Source organism: Octopus bimaculoides, chromosome 6 (genome assembly GCF_046866305.1).
Source record: "Octopus bimaculoides isolate indiv1 chromosome 6, ASM4686630v1, whole genome shotgun sequence".
NCBI classification, from domain to species: domain Eukaryota; kingdom Metazoa; phylum Mollusca; class Cephalopoda; order Octopoda; family Octopodidae; genus Octopus; species Octopus bimaculoides.
In genome coordinates, this window is record NC_142933.1 from 37,915,443 (window position 1) to 37,938,006 (window position 22,564).

Consider the following 22,564-nt stretch of genomic DNA (forward strand, 5'->3'; position numbering starts at 1 on the left):
AAACATCTTTTACTCTTAGTGTTATTGAGAAAATTTTATCTTTTTAAAGTTATTTCGTGTTAAAATTGTCGTATTTCGGTAATTTCAACCAAATTAGTGCCGTTGTTTGTCAACAACTATCGGCGATACTGTTATTTATGACATCGTTCGTGCGTCTGTACTGGTTTTAGCTTTAGGATTTTAGGGTTAACAACGGCACTAATTTTATTCAAGGGAAAAGATCCCATTACACCGCACAACACTTTGTTGACAATCCATAGCAGTAGTTGTTTTCACCTCAATAGACGTCAGTGATTGGTTGAAATTACCGAAATTCGACAATTTTTTTACATGAAATAACTTCGAATACAAAATTTTTTTATCTGTTCTATGACACAAAATATACAAGTATACGAAGTTTGAAAATGTTTCGGTAGAAAACACACTAAATAAAACATAAATAAAAAGTGGTGCCCGCCAAATCAGAAAGATCCCCACCAACACTGAAGGAGCTTCAACGTGGTCGTACAATATGCTGGAAACAACAGCTAGATATTGTTTAACTCGGCTTAAAAAGGGAAGACACGTCGGATTAATATGCTTCTGGAGACACTATGACTAACAATGAGACATGATAGTCGTGGCTGGAATATCTTTGGTAGTAGACCTGCTTAATCAGGACCGACTAGGAGCTAAACTAATACAGATACTATATCATAACCGTTTATACAGCAATAGCCACCATTAGAATCACTGCAATTAGTACATCCACCACCACCACCGCCGCCGCCGCCGCCACCACCACCGCCGCCGCCGCCGCCACCACCACCACCGCCACTATCATCATTATCGTCGTCGTCGTCGTCGTCGTCATCATAATCTTCATCATCGTTATCCTCTTTACGTCTATTTCGATCACCGCCTCTTTCCTCACCATCTCAACCATCATCGAATATCACTACCAACACCATCAACACCAACACCACCACTACCACCATTGCTACCATCACCATCAACACCACCATCACCATCATCATCACCGTCACCATCATCTCCAAACCCCTTTACCACTATCACCACCATTCAAAACAACATCATTATCATCAGTACCATCACCACCAACACCATCTCTTCCATCGCCATTACCACCACCACCACCAACAACAACAACAACAACAACAACAGTTCCACCACAACCATTACTACAATCACCATCACCACCAGCGTCGCCTTGACAATAGCAATAACAACGACAACTGCTCAGTCATTGACAACTCGGCATTTTGTTTTTGCTGCGTTTCTTTTTTACAATCTAAGCCGTCTCGCTCTCCGCGCACGCGCGCGAGCACGCTTACACACACACACACATACACACGCACACGCTCACACACAGACATAGCCACGAATACATATTGACAGTCTATCCTGCCTTTTCGTCATCCCCCACCCCACTAGCCTTTTTTTTGTCATTTCCGTCAGATACCAGTCCTACTTGTGAGCTTGTCCCGCCATCTTATAATAATTAAAAATAGCGATCAGTATCTATCCCCGCCACCACATACATACATACATACATACATACATACATACATACATACATGCATACATACATACATACATACATTCATACACACATACATAATACATACATATGTACTTACAAAAACTCACAAACATGTATATTATATATATATATATATATATATATATATATATAACACACTGAGACATACACATGCACACACACATGCACACACACACATGCACACATATGCACACACAAACACATATAATTATATATACATACATACGTATATATAAATACATGCATACATATAGATATAGATATATATACATAAATATGTGTGTGTATGTGTGTGTGTGTGTTTGTGTGTGTGTGTGTGTTGTGAACAGACGCATAGTCAAGCGATGATGGTTGCACAAAAGCCCACCATGTTGTCTTTCAAGTGTTTGGCCGTATTTCTGCTTTGTGGTTGATTATGATGTTATTGTGGGGTGACGTATTCATGTTTTTCCCCCGACACTTCATGTCACTTCATCCTCTCGTTTCCTCTCCCCTCTCTCCACGTTATCAAGCTGAAAGGGACAGCTTGGCTATCGAACTCGCTTTGTTCGCATTGTTTTGTTAAGCTTATTCATTTTTTATGTGTATATATATATATATATATATATATATATATATATATATATAGTTGTTGTTCTTTTTATGAGTGTGAGGGTATAAACTAATGTGTGTGTGTGTATCTGTGAGTGTGTCTATATGCAGTCGTATATATGTGCAGGGCAGTGTATTGTGTATATGTGTTTATGTGTAGATGTTCGTGTATTGTGTATATGTTCGTTCTTGAAGTGGTTTGTTTTTCAATTTTTTTTCACTATTCCTTCTACTCTTTCCTCTTTATTTTTTTTTAATTGATTTTTTTTTTCATCCTTCTAATTCCTTCATGGATGGCACACAATCAACGGAAGAAGAAGAAGAAGAAGAAGAAGAAGAAGAAGAAGAAGAAGAAGAAGAAGAAGAAGAAGAAGAAGAAGAAGAAGAAGAAGAAGAAGAAGAAGAAGAAGAAGAGTTAGGGTGGAATAAAGTGAAGTGAGAGTTAAAATGATTAGGAAAATGCAAGCTAAAGAGACTTGGAGAGAAACAATAGGAGGGAGGGAGAGAAAAGTGAGAGAAGGAGATGGAGGGAGAAAGAAAGAAAGAAAGAATGAAAGAAAGAAAGAAAGAAAGAAAGAAAGAAAGAAGGAAGAAAGAAAGGAAAGAAGGAAGGAAGGAAGAAAGAAAGAAAGAAACAAAGAAAGAAAGAAAGAAACAAAGAAAGAAAGAAAGGAAGAAAGAAAGAAAGAAAGGAAGAAAGAAAAGAGGGTGGATGGTGGAATGATAATGGATAGAGAGGAAAAACACGCATCAGAATTAAGTTTCTGTTGGCATGCGCGTGTATGCTTAGAAAATTGTTCTGCAGGAGTGACGAGGACCATCAAGCCATCGTGAAGGATGACGAGTGACGTGCGCGGTGACTTTCTTTACAGTGGAGTTGCGCACCATCAACCTCACTCTCTCTCTCTCTCTCTCTCTCTCTCTCTCTCTCTCTCTCTCTCTCCCTCTCTCTCTCTCTCTCTCTCTCTCTCTCTCCCCCCTCTCTCTCTCTCTCTCTCTCTCTCTCGTCCGTGACCATCTTCAGTCCAGTGGAAAGACCAGATGGAGACGGATGAGGTGGATGACCAAGATGTCTTCTCTCTCCTTTGCTCTCTGCACCCCATAATGAGTTGCCGCTTCCCCCTCCTCTTCCATGAAGGTTTCTTCCGCAGAGTCCGCCGGATCTAGTCTTCATACAGATACCTACATACATACACACTTTTGGGGTTTAATCTTCCCTGTAATTTAGTTATGTGTATATAATACATATAGCGCTTGGCTTTCTTCTACAGACTAGCCAAGCGTATAAAATGTTGGAATCAGCACTGGTACTGCAAATGCATTTTGGGATATTGTTATGTTGTAAGAGAAGATTTCTGACTGCCATATTTTTCTAAGTCTAAATATAATATTCTCGGGTCACTCTATCTTTATTCACAGTACCTTACTACGGTATGTTTTCATCAATGCCTAGGTATTTGCAGCATTCTTTGTGTGGGACAGGAGAGATAGTGAGACCATTGATGCACAGGTTATGGGTGTAGGGGACAGATTTTCCCCGTTCAAATTTCAAATATGGATATTTCTTTTGGGCAAATTCCATTCTTATGTCAGCTGAAAATGTTGTCATTAATTTCAGCTGCTTTTTTTTTTTTTTGATTTTTTGATTTTTTGCACTGTTAACATTCTTAACATAAATCTTGAGGTTATCTACCAAAAAATTATGGGTTACATTAATATCTCTCGTAGTTGCAGAACCTAGCATGTAGCCATTTGATTTTTGTAGCAGAAATAATAATGGATTTAATGCCAAAATGAACAGAATTTCATAAAGATTATCCTCTTGGAATATTCTCTTTGAAATATTTACTATATTGGAGAAAATTGTTGCTCAGGTATTTGTGAGCCTCTCAATGGCAGTGATTAAGGTAGCAGAAACTTTTTCCAAATGTAGTCACTGTGGTATGACGTCAGTGTCTGGGGAGGCTGACCGGAAGGGCGAGTCGACCGGAAGGGGAAAAAGGGCAGAGGGAGCCTCGATCGGCATTCGTGCCCTTTTCGAACGGGGCTGCGGTCAGGACAAGACGTGTTAAGCGACGGTCTAGGTTTGGGAAGGTTTGGGAGAAGCAGCTGCTATTCCTGGTGTACTTTGGGTCGGGGCAAGCTTCAAGGATCGGATACCGCAAGACGGACTCGCAGTCGAGGAAAGGAAAACCGAGGTAAGGCGATTACATCTACTCGTACGCACACACCACAAGCTATTTCGGCACCACGTGCAGAAATTCGCCGCGATGGCAGCCACCAAGATTAGGATCGCCAGCGATGTGATCAGGCCTTTTAATGGCGAAGGAGATGTGATGGCTTGGATACGAAAAATTAGGCTCGTTGCCAAGCTGCAAGGAATAAGTGATGTGGCGAGTTTCATGGCTCTGTACTTGGAAGGGAGCGCCCTGACCCTCTACCTAGAAATGGACGAGGAAGAAAGATTAAGTGCAGAGAACGTCGAACGGAGGCTGAGAGAGGCATATACGGAGAGCGAGTACGCTGCCTTCGTAAAACTAGGAAAGATTAGATGGGGGGGGGGGAGAACAGGTGGATGAATACGCGGCGGAAGTGCGAAGACTGGCCACGCTGACTGGGTTTACGGGAGAAGGCCTGGACAGAGCGGCGCGGCTGGCGTTTGTAAATGGATTCCCCGACGACGTAGGGATCCGATTACAGCAGTTGTCTGGCGAGAGGAAGATGGCGCTCAGCGAGCTAGTAGCGCAAGCTCGCGTGTTGACACAGCACGTCGGAAGGAAGCCGATAGCGATGGTGGCGACAGAGGCACGTTCCGACAGACGACAGCCTGAGAGCGGCGTGAGGAAGCCTACCGAGCAACGACAGCGGCCGTTCTCGGGCTGGTGTTTCAAATGTCAGGAGCCGCACATGGCGATGGAATGCGCCGAATCGGGGCCCGCCTGCTATCGATGCAGGAAGACTGGGCACATCGCCCGTGATTGCGACCAGGGAAACGACCGTGGGGAAGTTGCTGCTTCTCAAACTTTCCCCGCAACCAAGTAGAGGCGCTTGTGGAGGCGCTGCCCGTGGTCGGAGTCGAGGTCGAGGGGAAGAAGTTCAAGGCCCTCGTGGACACGGGTTGCACGACTACCCTCGTGACGCCAAGGGTGGCGAAGAAATGGGATGGGACGAGTAGCGTCCGAGCGGTCGACGGTAGAGAGATCCGTTGCAGGGGCAGCTCCAGTCTGGAGATAGCGTTACCGAGCGCGGCGCTGAGGCTACGGGTGATCGTGATCGACTATGTGATAGACGGGGTTGGTGTCGTGTTGGGGATGGACGCCATCAACCGTCTTGGTGGCGTTAGGATTGCAGGAGATGAGGTCACGTTCGGAAGCGTGGGGGCATCGTGCGCCGTGAGTCGGGACCGCCAGAGAGAGCAGAGCCCCGTCGAGGACAGCGCCGCTTACACCATCGAAGATAAAGATTTTCAGGCGGCGTTTGATGGTCGGAGGTGGACGATAGAGTGGCAATGGAAGGACGAGCCCCCACTACTAAAGAACAGGGTGAGCTGCTACCAGCATACGTTGAAAGGTCACGCCAACGTCGAGTTCGACGAGGAGGTAGAGAGATGGATCGAGGAAGGAGTCCTTGTCCCGTGGAAAGAGGAGGTGGTGAGTGGAGTACTGCCTCTGATGGCGGTGGTGCAGCCGACGAAAGGAAAAGTCAGACCGGTGCTGGACTTTAGGGAACTGAACGACCATATATCGTGCCACACGGGAGGCGAGGCAACAGACGTTTGCGGTGAGACGTTACGTGTGTGGAGACAGTCGACCAAGGCAGCGACGATCGTCGACTTGAAGTTGGCATATTTGCAGCTCCGTGTGAGTGACAAGCTGTGGCGATACCAGCTGGTGCGGTACAAGGGCCGGACGTACTGTTTAACCAGGCTGGGTTTCGGGCTGAATTCCGCTCCGAAAATTATGGCGATGGTGCTCAAGTCCGTCTTAGGGAAAGAGGAGAGAATAAGGAAGGCTACCAGTTCCTACATCGACATTTTCGTTGACGAGACTGTAGTGCCAGCCACCGAGGTAGTGAGACACCTGGAGAGGTTCGGGCTGATTGCGAAACCGCCTGAGTCGATGGTGGGGGGAGCTGCGCTGGGGCTGAAGCTACAAAAAGACAGATCGGGCGAGCTGGTGTTCCGGAGAGGAAACGAGATCCCAGAGCTGAGTTCCAGCGTCAGCAGGAGAGAGTTGGTCTCGGTTTGTGAGAAGTTGATCGGACACTATCCGATCGCTGGTTGGTTGCGCATTGCATGTAGTTACATCAAGAGACGAGCAGAGGGGGAGAGCTGGAGTGACAAGGTAGGAGAGGCGACGGTGGCGATGATGCGGGAAATCCTGGAGAGAACGAGAGCGGAAGACCCGGTCAGAGGAAACTGGTATGTGCCCAAGACGGAGTGTGGGACGGTGTGGTGTGATGCTAGCAGTATAGCGATAGGGGTTGTGTTGGAGATCGAAGGTGCTGAGGTGGAGGATGCGGCCTGGCTACGGAAAGCGAACGACTTCAACCACATCAATGTCGCCGAACTAGATGCGGTGCTGAAAGGGGTGAACTTGGCCTTGAGATGGAGACTGCGCTCGATCGAGATCCGGACGGATTCGGCAACCGTGGTCGGCTGGGTAGGAACAGTAATTACCAGCGAGAAGAGAGTCCGGACGAAAGGTGCCGCGGAGATGTTGGTGAAACGCCGCCTAGGAGTTCTGGAAGAGCTGATCGCCGAGTTTGGACTGAAGCTGAACGTGGTTTTCGTGCCTTCGGAAAGAAACAGGGCGGACGCACTGACCAGGGTGAAAAAGGCGTGGCTGGAGGAACCGGAGGAAGCAAGGAAAGGGATAGCAGCAGCGTGTCGGCTGGGTGACTCCGAACTGAAGGAGCTACATGCTATGCACCACTTGGGGGTGGATAGGACCCTGTATCTGGCGAAAATGGTTGATGCTGACGTCACTAGGAGAAACGTTAAGAAAGTGGTCGCGAAATGTGACAGATGCCAGTCCATTGACCCCGCCCCGGGTGGGCATGAGCAGGGGAACCTCTCAGTAGAGTGCAACTGGAGGAGACTGGCTGTGGATGTGACGCACTACCGTCAGGAAATGTATCTCAGCATGGTCGACTGCGGGCCGGGCCGGCTGGCCATTTGGAGGGAGCTGAGGACAGGCATTGCCGATGAGATTGCCCGCATTCTGAACGGGATATTCTTGGAGAGGGGTCCTGTGGAAGAACTGCTAATGGACAACGGGGCGGCGTTTCGTTCGGAAGCGTTGGGAGAGATGCTTGACCGGTGGAAGGTGCGACGATTATTTAGAGCGGCGTATAGACCGAGTGGCAACGGAATCGTTGAGAGGCACCATCGGACGATCAAGGCCATGGCTGAAAGGGGGCACATTTCGCCCCTGGAAGCGGTCTACTGGTACAATATGTCTCCCCGATCCGGACAAGCGGAAGAGTCTGTGCCGCACAGAGTGGTGTTCAAATATGAATGGAGGCATCCCTGTAAGACGCCGGAGTTCTGCGAGGAAGAGAAGGGACCCGCCGGCGTGAAAGTAGGGGAGGAAGTTTGGGTCAAGCCGCTGAAGGCACGCTGCACATCACAATGGGGCAGGGGAACAGTGACAGCGGTCAATTCCAGAAACAATGTATCTGTGGATGGAATGCCGCGTCACGTGCTGGATCTGCGCAGGATAGCCACTTCGTCGGATGAAGAGTGCGATGGAAACGAGCCACCTAGCTTGAGAAGATCTTGACGTGTAGGGCGCCCGCCCGGTTGGATGGCGGACTTCGAATTGGAGTAGGGTGAACGTGATCTTTAAGATCAGGGTGGCGTGTGGTATGACGTCAGTGTCTGGGGAGGCTGACCGGAAGGGCGAGTCGACCGGAAGGGGAAAAAGGGCAGAGGGAGCCTCGATCGGCATTCGTGCCCTTTTCGAACGGGGCTGCGGTCAGGACAAGACGTGTTAAGCGACGGTCTAGGTTTGGGAAGGTTTGGGAGAAGCAGCTGCTATTCCTGGTATACTTTGGGTCGGGGCAAGCTTCAAGGATCGGATACTGCAAGACGGACTCGCAGTCGAGGAAAGGAAAACCGAGGTAAGGCGATTACATCTACTCGTACGCACACACCACAGTCACTTCAGCAGCCATGAGTGGATAATAGAATCAAATGCCTTCTTATAATCAAGCCATACTATTGCAAGGCTCCTACGGTGTTTTTTTCACTTTAGACAGTACAGCTTTGTTTATCAAAAGTTGTTCGATACATCTCAACACTCCCTTTTGCCACCAGTCTGCTCATCAGTCCCTATGTTGTTGAACTCGCAATGATCGGGGGGGGGGGGGATTGGTTGAGGCAGATTGTGTACAGTTTGTAGATAATGTTTAGGCAAACATTGAGCTTATAATTTTCTGCTAACTCGGGCGGTGAGCTGGCAGAAACGTTAGCACGCCGGGCGAAATACTTAACGGTATTTTCTGTCTTTACATTCTGAGTTCAAATTCCGCCAAGGTCGACTTTGCCTTTCATCCTTTCGGGGTCGATAAATTAAGTACCAGTTGCGTACTGGAGTCAATCTAATTGACTGGCCCCTTCCCCAAAAATTTCGGGCCTCGTGCCAAGAGTAGAAAAGAATTTTCTGCCAAATCGGTGGTTTCATTCTTAGTTACAAGATTCGTCCTCACCAATTTAGTATATCAGCCTGACCTTCCATAGTGCTTTTGAATCTAGGATCTAGTTCAAAACGGGGGCACCAGTTTTCATTTATGTTTTATGTAGTGTTTTTGGTACCGAAAGACTTTCAAACTTCGTATACTTATCTATTTTGTGTTATAGAACAGAAAAAAAATTTTGTATTCGAATTAATTTCATGTAAAATATTGTCTTATTTCGATAATTTCAACCAATCACTGACAAGTATTCAGCTGTTTACAGTTACTCCTTTGGCAGTTTAAGCGGTGTAAAGCGTATTTAATCTCCATCACTTCTGACATTTTGCAGAGAGGCAACACACGTGTGTTCGTTTTCCCTAACCCTAACCCTAACCCTAACCCTAACCCTAACCCTAATTGACGTGCTCCTTCCCTCAAAAACCAGGCCTTGTGCCTATAATAGAAAGGTTTATTAGCTACTGCCAATATGCTTCAGCCATTTTTTGACAAGGAAATAATAATTTTATCACCGCCAGAATCGTTTGAGAATCGTTTGTTTACGTAGTCAGCACTTAATGCATTCGGCTGAATGGACGTCAGTCATTGGTTGAAATTACAGAAATACGACAACTTTAACATGAAATAAATTGCAATATAATAATTTTTGTTAAGAAGACTAAGAGAAAAAGATGTTTTATATGACACATTCTACCAGTGTCCCATGTTTCAAAGTGTTTCGTTAAGAAAATACTGGTGCCCCCGTTTTGAACTAGATCCTGAATGTACATATTAGTGGTTTTCTGTAAAACCATTAAGCCCCTTCCACGTGACTTCCCATTATGCAGTTTGCTTACAACTATGGTGAAATTTTCCGGGTCACTTGTATATGATATATTGTTGATGTTTGTACGTGGAGGCGCAAAGGCCCAGTGGTTAGGGTAGCGGACTCGCGGTCATAGGATCGCGGTTTCGATTCCCAAACCGGGCGTTGTGAGTGTTTATTGAGCGAAAACACCTAAAGCTCCACGACGCTCCGGCAGGGGATGGTGGCGAACTCTGCTGTACTCTTCCACCACAACTTTCTCTCACTCTTACTTCCTGTTTCTGTTGTGCCTGTAATTCAAAGGGTCAGCCTTGTCACACTGTGTCACACTGAATATCCCCGAGAACTACGTTAAGGGTACACGTGTCTGTGGAGTGCTCAGCCACTTGCACGTTAATTTCACGAGAAGGCTGTTCCGTTGATTGGATCAACCGGAACCCTCGACGTCGTAAGCGACGGAATACCAACAACAATGATGTTTGTACATTATTCTCTCCCAACTGCATTTAGCCGCGATGCATTAAAGTCGAAATCCCTCTTTTCGTTCCAGATTTTCAGCCCCAATGATTTAAGATCTTCCTAAACAGTAATATTTTATAGAGCATTAACAAGGTATTTGTGCATGTTTATGTGTTATCTGTGCAATATTTGGAGTCAGTGTATGTTTTCTTTTATGTATGTATGTATGTATGCATGTATATATGTATGTATGTGCATGTGTGTATGCATGCATTATTAGTTGAAAGTGGAGAAGTAGTGCTCATGGTTTTCCTTTTTATTTCGTTTTCTACCACTTTGGCAGTGGACCCGACCCTTCTCAGAGACTCCAGATAATTTCCTCTGATATTTATAGGAGTAGTCGCAGTGCAGTCTTTAGGTATGGGCACACTGGGCAGTTATCCGGCGGGCCCACAAGTCCAATTCTGATCTATGTATGTTGTGGCTGGTTGCCAATAAATACGATGGGGCCCAATGCACTGACTTACTCGGGGGCCTATAATGTTATTAAGACGGTCCTGAGTAGTGGAGGAAAATTACTCTCAGTTAGGCATCCTACAAACTGCAACAGAGTGAACTCCTGTAAGGGGATTCGGTTCCGTGTGTGTGTGTGTGTGTGTGTACATTTTTATGCTGTGGTGGTGGTGGTGGTGGTGTACGTGATTGGATGTGAGTGCGTAGAGAGAGAGAGAGAGAGAGAGAGAGAGAGAGAGAGAGAGAGAGAGTTGACAGAGAACTATGCAAAACCTCTGTGCTTAATGCCAGATAACAAAATTTAGGGATCTTTCTGATTAGTCCCTGGTAATCCTTTTGAATTAAGCACCAACCCTAACCCTAACCCTAACCCTAACTCTAAAACCCGAACCCTAACCCTAAAACCCTAAAGCTAAAACCAATACAAACGCACGAATGATGTCATAAATAACAGTACCGCCGATAGTTGTTGTTGACAAACAACGGCAATAATTTTATTCAAGGGAAAAGATCCTATTACACCGCCAGAACGTGTTGTTGACAAACTACAGCAGTAATTGTTTTCACCTCAATAGACGTCAGTAATTGGTTGAAATTACCAAAATACGACAACTTTTAATATGAAATAACTTGCAATATAGAAACTTTTCTTAACAAGGCTAAGAGAAAAAGATGTTTTATATAATACATTCTACCAGTATCCCAAGTTTGAAAGTGATTCGTTAGAAAACAAATGGTGTCCGCCAAATCAGAAAGATCTAAATTTAGGCTGAAACTAGACAACTACATCTCTCTCTGTCTCTCTCACTCTCGCTCATTCTCTCCCGCTTTCTACCTATCTTTCTCTCTATCAGCCTTTCTCACCTTTCACCTCTCTGTCTCTGCCACTCTTTTCTATGCTATAGCACTATAAATCTGTTACGCCCATAAATATGTTACACATAGTATAGATTATACTGTAAAACGCACGTGAGGATTCTACAGGAAGAAAAGTTATAGATTACGAAATAAAATAGGTACATGGATTTTATAATAAAAACAAATAAAACATGTTTTCACTTACACAACGTTTTACGTATATTTATTTTTTGTATGATGTTTCAGTCGGTGGATTGCGGCCATGCTGGAGTAGAGTCCTGAAGGGTTTAGACGAACAAACTGACCCAAGTCGTTTTTTTTTGTTTTTTTTAAATTCTGGTACTTATTCTATCCTGCGATGGCTGGCGTCCCGTCCAGCTGGGAGGAACACATACGCCATAGAAACCGGGAAACCGGGCCCATGAGCCTGGCTAGGCCTAACAAGGGCGCATAAAAAAAAACTTATTCTATCGGGTTCTTTTTGCTGAACTGCTAAGTTACGGGAATGCAACACCGACACCTGTTGTCAAACGGTGGTGGGAAACAACCACACACACACAGCTATACACCAAATCAACTCACAAGGTTTCGGTCGGTGCGGGGATTTAACAGAAGACACAAACTGAAGGCACCGCGCAGTGAAACTGAAACAAGAACCATATGGTTAGGAAGCAAATTTCTGTCCACCCAGTCACACTTGTGCCTATACGGAATGTACAGTATATATAATGTGTCCCACCCAGTCCAAACTACCTTTTTATTATTGATATATATGTGAGCGTGCTAGACATCTAAATACATAATTACTAGTTAGGTAGCGTGAAGGCGCATGGCTCAGTGGTTAGAGCGTCGAGCTTACTATCGTGAGGGTGTGAGTTCGATTTCCAGACCGGGCTGCGTGTTGTTTTCTTGAGCAAGACACTTTTTATTTCACGTTGCTCCAGTTCACTCAGCTGTAGAAATGAGTTGCGACGTCACTGGTACCAAGCTGTATGGACCTTTCCCTTGGATAACATCGGTGGCATGGAGAGGAGAGGGGAAGGTGGTGTGCATGGGCAACTACTGGTCTTCCATAAAAACAAACATGGGTTGTGCGTTCGCAGGTGAGGCGACTTTCCGCCTAGACTTATACCCCGGAGGAGAACCCCTTAGGTGCACCCATGGTCATTCGTGACCGACGGAGTCGAGTTAGCTAATATCTAACCCAATAAAACCTGAAAGACAGCGGTCGCCAGTCTTTTTTGACACCTTGAGCCGGTTTCATGCAAGACAATTTTTCCTCGGCATCGGGACATCAATGTTTGTTTTTATGTTAGTAAAAACAATTTCTCATTAAACCATTCGTTCGCAACCATTTTTGTTATCTCTTAGTTCCTTTCTTTCTTATTTTACTCCGGTGGACCCTCATAGCTGTTCGATGTTTGAAAAATCCAATTATATTTTTATTACTGGTTTCAAATTTTGGCACAAGGCCAGCAATTTTGAGGGAGGCATGGTATGTGTCGATTACACTGGGCCCCATGGCTCAACTGGTACTTATTCTATTGAGTCCAAAAGGATAAACGGCAAGTCGACCTCGGCAGAATTTGAACTCAGAACACGAAGACGGACGAAATGCTGCTTAGCAGTTCGCCCGGCGTGCTAACGATTCTACCAACCCGCTGCTTTATTATGATATTATTAATTATTATCAAGGAATGTATTTTTAAAATTGTTAAAATATTTGGTGTATTGTAGACGTGTACATTAAAATCTTATACGGCTCTTATATAAAATCTTCATATGGCTCTTGGGGAGCCATATGAATCTCGGTGAAGTACGGTTGCATTAAACTGAAGGCTTATTCAATACTCTTGGTAGAGTACAAATTTGTTATTCTTTTATAATGCAGATATAAGCATGAGAGATGATAAAGGAAAAAAACGATTATCTTAAGAATTTCAGTAGCTTACAGCTGTTTCTGCTATAAGATGCTGTGGACTCATAGTTGAGTAATATTTATAGCTTCATCGAAGCCTCGAAGCTATAAAGCATTACTCAAGCACTCAATTATGAGTCCATTGCATCGTATAACACAAAAGGTTGTAAGCTAATGAAGTTCATAAGATGATCGTTCATTCCTTTGTCATCTCATTTTCTTATGACCACGCTGTACTCGACTAATGCTTTGTTCTAAAGCATACATGTATTGGGTTCTACATCAGGTTATTAATCTTCCAATTCCTAAGCGAAATATTAATACATATATATATATATATATATATAGAAGAAAATACCTTAGACTGTGATAGTCAATAAAACCGAAATAAAATTTAAACATTTATTCTTTCTGTGCAGCCTGTTACCAAATGACCCACGGCACGGTACTGGTCCGCAGCTCGGTAGTTGGGGATCCTTAAAGTAAACCACTAAACTTCTGATGACCCGGCGTTAATAGCCGAAATTTGATTGGTTGAAATTACCGAAATACGACAACATCAACACGAAATAAATTCGAAAATAAAGGATTTTCTTAAAACCGCCAAGAGTAAATGATGTTTTAAATGACACATCCTACCAGTATACGAAATTTTTAGTGTTTAGTTACAAAAAATTATTTTTTTCTATGTGCCGATCAAAAGGAAAAGATCCCAGTCCCTGTTTGATTCAAGGCTTTTACAAATTTTTACATTGATTCAAGCTTAATATGTAAATGATGACAAAATGTTTAGCTTTTTCTTTTTCTTTTGCAGAATAAAGAAAAGATGAATTTATAACGTCCTTATGCCAGATTTAATATATTTTCTTTAGGACCATTCGTCCTGAATATCACTTGAAACCTAAGCGCAGCTCTCCTGTTCAGATATAAAACAACAAAATTGAGTACAATTAGGTTACGGTCCAAGCAAAATCCCACAATCATTACACCATTACAAATTTGCCATTGATACGTATTATAGTTTATTCATATTAAAAGTTGCTTAATATTGTCATGTTTCTTTCATTTAGGTTGAATAACCGATGGGGATCGTTGGCAGTAAACTGCCAGTATGTTCTAAAACCGCTTTCAGGTCAAGTTTTGAAGAGTTTATGAATAATCTTCATTCGATTGGATTGTAGTTTAAGTTGAAAGCTTCCATGAAAGCACCAATATTCTTGAATTCTAAAATTTAAAGCTTCCTATCACGGGTAAGAAGCATTAGCAATATTAGCAGGTAGGTTACAACGTTGTTTCGACATCGAACCTTAAAGATCTGCCTTCATCATCATCATCATCATCATCATCATCATCATCATCATCATCGTTTAACGTCCGCTTTCCATGCTAGCATGGGTTGGACGATTTGACCGAGGACTGGTGAAATCAGATGGCTACACCAGGCTCCAATCTGATTTGGCAGAGTTTCTACAGCTGGAAGTCCTTCCTAACGCCAACCACTCCAAGAGTATAGTGGGTGCTTTTACGTGCCACCGGCACGAAGGCCAGTCAGGCGGTACTGGCAACGGCCACGCTCAAAATGGTGTATTTTACGTGCCACCTGCACAGGAGCCAGTTCGGCGGCACTGGCAACGATCTCGCTCGAATGTCTTTACGCGTGCCAGGAAGTCGATGCTGGGCACAGGTGCCATGACGATTTCGCTTTCGCTTGCCCCAGCAGGTCTTCGCAAGCCGAGTTTCGTGTCCAATGAAAGAGACGACGTTGGCATAAGTGCCAGCCGTCGAATTTAATTCGATTTCGATTTCACTTGCCTCAACATGTCTTCGCAAGCGGAGTTTAGTGTCCAATGAAGGAAGGTACGCATAAGTGGACTGGCTGAGGCCTTAGATTTAGGTCTCACTTGGCTTGCCGGGTCTTCTCACGCACAGCATATTTCCAAAGGTCTCGATCAGAAGTCATCGCCTCGGTGAGGCCCAATGTTCGAAGGTCGTGCCTCACCACCTCATCCCAGGTCTTCCTTGGCCTACCTCTTCCACGGGTTCCCTCAACTGCTAGGGTGTGGCACTTTTTCACACAGCTATCCTCATCCATTCTCGCTACATGACCATACCAGCGCAATCGTCTCTCTTGCACACCACAACTGATGCTTCGTAAGTTCAACTTTTCTCTCAAGGTACTTACACTCTGTCTAGTATGCACAGACATTACACATCCATCGGAGCATACTGGTTTCATTCCTTGCGAGCATACGCATGTCCTCAGCAGTCACGGCCCATGTTTCACTGCCATGAAGCATGGCTGTTCGTACACATGCGTCATACAGTCTGCCTTTTACTCTGAGTGAGAGTCCCTTTGTCACCAGCAGAGGTAAGAGCTCTCTGAACTTTGCCCAGGCTATTCTTATTCAAGCAGCTACACTTTCAGCGCACCCTCCTCCACTACTATCTTGGTCACCTAGACAGCGGAAGCTATCAACTACGTCTAGTTTTTCTCCCTGGAATGTGGCAGAAGTTGTTTTCTGCACATTTTCAGTGTTTATTGCTGCTGAGCATCTGCCACATACAAAAACTATCTTCCTAGTTAGCCTTCCTTTGATATTGCTGCACTTCTCATGTGTCCATAGCTTACACTGGGTACATCTTATAGAGTTTCTACCTACGCTTTTTCTAACTGAAGGGGTTTGTGGTATGTCTACTTTCCTACATATTAGGACTTTGGTTTTAGCTAGGTTGACTCTAAGGCCCTTCGATTCTAGTCCTTGCTTCCACACCTGAAACTTTTCTAGTTCTGATAGTGACTCAGCAATTAGAGCAAGGTCGTCAGCATAGAGGAGCTCCCAGGGGCATCCTATCTTGAGTTCCTCTGTTATTGCCTGGAGGACTATGATAAATAGGAGGGGGCTGAGGACTGAACCTTGGTGGACCCCTACCTCTACCCGGAATTCTTCACTGTACTCGTTGCCAAACCTCACCTTACTGACAGCGTCCCTGTACATGGCTCGCACAGCTCTCACTAACCATTCATCTATCCCTAGTTTCCTCATTGACCACCAGATAAAGGATCGGGGGACCATGTCAAAGGCTTTCTCCATGTCAACGAAAGCCAGGTACAGAGGTTTATCTTTGGCTAGGTATTTCTCCTGCAGCTCTCTTACCAGAAATATAGCATCAGTGGTGCTTTTCCCTGGCACGAACCCAAACTGCATCTCATCTAAACTGACTAGCTCCCTACTTAGTTAGGCTATGACCCTCTCCGTGACCTTCGTTACCTGATCCAACAACTTGAGACCTCTGTAATTATTTGTATCTAAAGCGTCACCTTTACCTTTGTAGCAGTTGACTATGGTGCTGCTACACCAGTCATTGGGTATGATTCCTTCGTGTATCGCCTGGTTAACTATACGGATGACTAGGCTATAGCCGACACTGCCAGATATTTTGAGCATCTCTGCAGTGATTCCTGATGGACCGGGGGGGGGGCTTTCCCTGTCTTCATACTCTTAATTGCTTTATCTTTTCGGATAGCTGGTCTCTCTGTTGGGTCGACATTCGGCAGACTCTCTTTCTCTCATTCATTCTCTTTATTGAGCAATCTTTCATAGTGGCATCTCCAAACCTCTCTCCTTGCAGCCTCCTTTAGTACAAGTGAACCATCATCCATGCGAACACATTTTTCTCCTACATCACGATTTAGAAATATTACTTTATTTGTGTGTCATCTGTATGGTTAAAATTTCATCAACATCAAAAATATATGAATTTTCATGGGAGTTATGGCCATTATGCATAGAATATAATTTCCAAATTTCTTAAAGATCCATTCAATAATTTTGACGTAGTTTTGGATAAGAAGACAAATGACTAATGTGTGTGTTTGTGTGCATATATATGTGTGTGTGTATGGGTGTATATATGTATAGATATCTGTATGCATTTATATATGTGTACATATTAGATGTACACCTATATATATACATCTACACATATGTATACATATACATGTATGCATATAGATCTATATCTATATATATATCTATACATATACGTGTACATATACATGTATACATATACATCTCTCTCTCTTTCTCTCTCTCTCTCTGTATATATATATATATATATATATATATATATATATATATATATATATATATATCACACACCATTAAAGTGAAAGTATCTGTCATTACAGTATCGAAATGTGATTGTTTCAGTTAGTGGAATAGTTTCATTTTTAAAGTGAAAGTATTTGACATGAGTGTTTTTGTTTCACTTTTGACACGTAATACTTAAATAGTGGAGGAGATATGATGTTGCTGTGGGCTCGAACTATGCAAGAAGTTAAAAAATCTTTTTGACTAAAACACAACTAGAACCCTAAGTAAGACATGTGTAAAATTTGAATGAAATTGGTTGTGTAGTTCTCGAGTTTTAGGGAAACACACACACACACACACACACACACACAGACACACACACACAGACAGACACACACACATTCTCATTTTTATATATATAGATTAGGGTTAGTTGGGAGAGGGGGAAGTGTTGGCGAATCAAGTGGTAAATCAAGAGAGAGAGAGATTTCGGCATTTGCTGTTTCATTAAATTATGTTGCCCAAAATCCCAAAGAATATTCTTCTTCCTCGTGTTGTATTATATAATATTTAATTCCATTAGACATTCTAAAATACTATTAAATTTCATTCAATTTTAAAAAAGGTAGAATCGGACAGAACTTATGGGATGACCTGATATATATATATATATATATATATATATATATATATATATTATATATATATATGAAAGAAATAAAGCTAGCATAATCCGCTAGATATGTAATGTCAGTGTGCACACACGACAGAGTGTAAGCACCCTGAGAGAAATGTTGGACATAAGAAGCATTGGATGTAGTGTGCAAGAAAGACGTCTGCGCTGGTATGGTCATGTACTACGGATGGATGAGGAAAACTGTGTGAAGAAGTGCCACTCCCAAACAGTGGTGGAAGGAGACCCAGGAAGACATGGGATGAGGTGGTGATGCACGACCTTCGAACGTTGGGCCTCACAGAGGCAATGATGAAAGACTGAGACCGCTGGAGATATGCTGTGACTGAGAAGACCCGGCAAATAAAGTGAGATCACAGCTGTAGCCTACGCCAGTGTCGCATAACCAGCCCACTAAAAAGTACTTGAGGAGACCTATTGAGTCAAGTACATCAAGATGAAAATCAAATCAAACCACAATCAAATGGAAATTGTAGTTATGGTTGATGCCAGCGCCGCTGGTGTGGTTCCCCGAACCAGTGGCCCGTAAAAAGCACCATCCAAAAGTGGTCGATGCCAGCCCTCTCGCCCCGACTGGCTCCTGTGCCGGTGGCACGTAAAAAGCACCATCCGAACGTGATTGATGCCAGCGCCGCTTTGACTGTCTCCCTTGCAGGTGGCACGTAAAAGCACCATCCAAACGTGGTCGATGCCAGCCCCGTCTGGCTCCCGTGCCAGTGGAACATAAAAGCACCATCCAAACGTGGTTGATGCCAGCCCCTCTTCCCCTGTGCTGGTGACACGCAAAAAATCACCCACTACACTCTCGGAGTGGTTGGTGTTACGAAGAGCATCCAGCTGTAGAAACACTGTCAGATTAGATTGGAGCCTGGTGTAGCTTCCTGGCCTCCCAGACCCCAGGTTGAACTGTCCAACCCATGCCAGCTTGGAAAACGGGCGTCAAATGATGATGATGATGATGATGATATACACACACGATGGTCTTCTTTCAATTTTTGTCCACCAAATTCATTCACAAAACATTGGTCGGCCCAGAGTTATAGTATAAGACATCTGCCCATTGGGACTGAACTGGAAACCATGTGGTTGGGAAGCAAACTTCTTAACCACACAATCAAGTCTTCATCTACATAGAGCATGTGTAATTGCTGCTATTCAGATAGAAGTATGAAACATAAGCAATACAAGTCAACTGGTGGTAACATTCAACCAAAGCTGATGTATCTACAACACTATAGCTTAGAAAACTGATATAAAATTTTTTAGTCTTTTACCTGTTTCAATCATTGGACTGTGTCCATGCTGGAGCACTTCATTAAGACCAGTAACACTGGCAGAGTTGATGTTCAGTTTGACAAAAAAACGTGAGTGGAGAGAGAATTTCAACAGGAATTTAGCACCTACCTGCAGAATGTGAACTTAACCATCCATGTTTACTTTCGTAAATGTTTCAATCTCTCCCTTATTCTACACACACACACACAAATACACAATCATCATCATCATTTAATGTCCATGTTTCAATCTACCATGTGGTAAATGATTTGATAGGATCTGATGGATCCAAGAACTGCACTGTGCTCATGTCTGCTTTGGTATGGTTTCTACAGCTGCACGCCCTTCCTAACCCCAACCACTTTACAGCATGTAGGCACTTATTTTCATGCCACCAGCTCTAGCAAGGTCACCATTCAGCCCGCAAGACTACAAAACCCAGGGAGGAAGACAGTCTTTATGCTGGGAGATGAAGGTGAAGGTATGACAGAAATGCTGAACAGGTTCCTTCCCACCCAACAATGGGGCAAAGTAGATTCTCGTGGGGGTTCCAGAAGAAGCTGTTCTGTTCCACTCAACAGGTTTTTGTTGGGTGGGGCAGAGCAGGTTCTTATTGTAAAGGAGCTACATGGCTACTTTTATTTAGAGAAGAAAATGAGAATCAGTAAGAGTTGTGAAGACATAACTACTTGATACTTGTAAAAAAAGAAAAAAAATTAAACATCAGCAAGATTTTTCAAAACTTAGATTAAAATAAACAGTCCGAGCAGGCTCCAACTAATCGGCTGTGATTAAACAAATTACAATAAACTAACACAATAGTGAGTTGTATGGGTAAAAAGCTAGTTTCTCAACTAAATGGTCTTGGGGTTCAGTTCCACTGTGTAACACCTTGGGAAAATATCATCTACTATAGTCCTGGTTAGATGGACAGACCAAAGCTTTGTGAATGGAACTGGTAAACAGAAACTGAAAGAAGCCTGTCATGTGTGTGTGTGTGTGTGTGTGTGTGTGTGTGATTTACATATGTTTGTGTTGTGTTTATCCTCTATGCCACCTTGTTGATGTTGGTTTGTTTAGATCCATTAACAAATGAGACCAATAGAATAAGGAGCAGATTTCGAAAATATATACTGAGATCGATTTGTTCAACTAAACCCTTTAAGACAGAGCTCCAGCATGGCTGCAGTCCAATGACTGAAACAAGTAAAAGACAAAAAATAAAAGACAAAGATAAACTTGCAGAGTTCAGAAGGAAATTTAATTAAACTTTTTAAAAAAAAATAATATCAAACAAAAAAAAAAAAAAAAAAAAAAAAGACTTGGTTCCTTTCAGAACACAAATATGATCCAGAAACAACATCAGTAGCTGTTGTTTGGAAGTAAGATGATGGCAGGGACTGCGATGGAGCCCCCAACAGTGTGTTTTAAGTTGCCATAGAAACATAGACTGATGCAACTTTGATACAGAAGTAGTGCTAGTCATATCTGACATACACAATGTACTGGTCACTAGTGTAATACAGCTACAGAGAGAGGTGACCAGTACAGTAAATAGCTGCACACTGAACTACAGCAGAACAGTACAATTTGTGGGTGACCATCAAACATTTCTTGTGACGAGTCACCTGATATAAAGCCCCACTGAGAAAATTCCTTAATTTATTCCCTTAAAATCTGACACTACACATATGCATACCAACATGTATTTGTATGTGCATTTACATATTCATATGCATGTGGTGTGTGTATATATATATGGGTCTATGCATGTGCATATGTGTGTAGCACTATTTGTGTGGCAAGTTTTCTACAGCCAGATGCCCTTCCTGTCACCAACCTCCACCTATATATATATAAATATATACACACACACACACATGTATTCATATATAATAATTATAAAAAAATTAACCATATAAGGTACAAAAGATCTTAGAAATTTCCCAAGGAAATGGAATGAAACACTTCTTAATTCTTTGCTACATCCTTTCATCTACATGTCTAGCATCTGAAAGTCATTTTCTGTGTCTTTGTTACAGTGAGCAGATAACTTCTTTTATAAACAAATGTAGCTCACATAACAGCTGTGAGATTTTTATTTACGTTGGCACAAACTGAATATTATCAGCAGTTATGTGACGTTCTCAAATCAACTTGGACAGTAAGGTCATGTGATGTGTTTTAACTATGTTGGCCATACTGCAAACTCCCTCTGCAAATGAGTGAGGATACACAAACAGTAAATACATTATGTAGAACTAAATCAGTAGTTCTCAACTATTTTATGCTTACAGACCTCTGATTCCTATTTTAATCAGAAGGAAACCCTGGTAGTCAATCAATGTCTAAAAGACTCCTATCATATCTTTGATTAGATAAATATCATTTCGAACTGCAAAACAAGTTTTTTTTAATGTTTTGTCACCATCATCCGCTTTCCATGCTGGCTTGGGTAGGACGGTTTGACTGGGGTCTGGGAAGCCAGGAGGCTGCGCCAGGCTCCAATCTGATCAGGCAGTGTTTCTACAGCTGGACACCCTTCCTAACACCAACCACTCTGAAAGTGTAGTGGGTGCTTTTTACATGCCACCAGCACAGGAGCCAGTCAAGGCCACACTAGCATCAGCCACGTTTGGATGGTGATTTTTATATGCCACCAACACAGGAGCCAGTTGGGGCAAACCAGTTTATTGCACATAAAATCTTATATCCCTGCCCCTTCCAGTTGAAAACAACTGATCTAAGCAAACATTTAGAAATTTGCAGGAACACCAAATTCAAGATTTTTCTTTCTTCAAATACTTATGAGATGATCTAATATATCATTTAGAAATCAAAAGACATTTTATAAAAAACAATTTGAAACAACCCACTTAAAACATGAACAATTACATGTCCAAGTTGAAAAATTTGTCTTTGAAATTTTCTATGAAATGAAAATACTAGTTTTAAGTATTTCTTCTACATGAAAATTCAAGAAAATAGGAATTCATTTTCACCAACTCATCTTTTTTACTATTATTTTATTCTACTGAGGACCTTTTGTCTCTATGTATATGTGTGCATGAAGAAGTTCGGGTGTGTGTATGTAGAT

The 22,564-nt window shown here is 43.0% G+C and overlaps 1 protein-coding gene across 1 annotated transcript; it reads left to right on the forward strand.

Annotated features, from left to right (window-relative positions):
* The first annotated feature begins 5,790 nt into the window (after positions 1–5,790).
* Positions 5,791–7,938, forward strand: LOC149135023 (uncharacterized). The gene has a single exon (XM_089353461.1). It carries the CDS (start codon positions 5,827–5,829, stop codon positions 7,936–7,938), a length of 2,112 nt encoding a protein of 703 aa, XP_089209587.1. The 5' UTR covers positions 5,791–5,826.
* Positions 7,939–22,564: the final 14,626 nt, after the last annotated feature.

Excerpts from the sequence above, each read along its gene's own strand:
- LOC149135023 (XM_089353461.1), top strand. The coding sequence starts at position 5,827 with ATGGCGGTGGTGCAGCCGACGAAAGGAAAAGTCAGACCGGTGCTGGAC.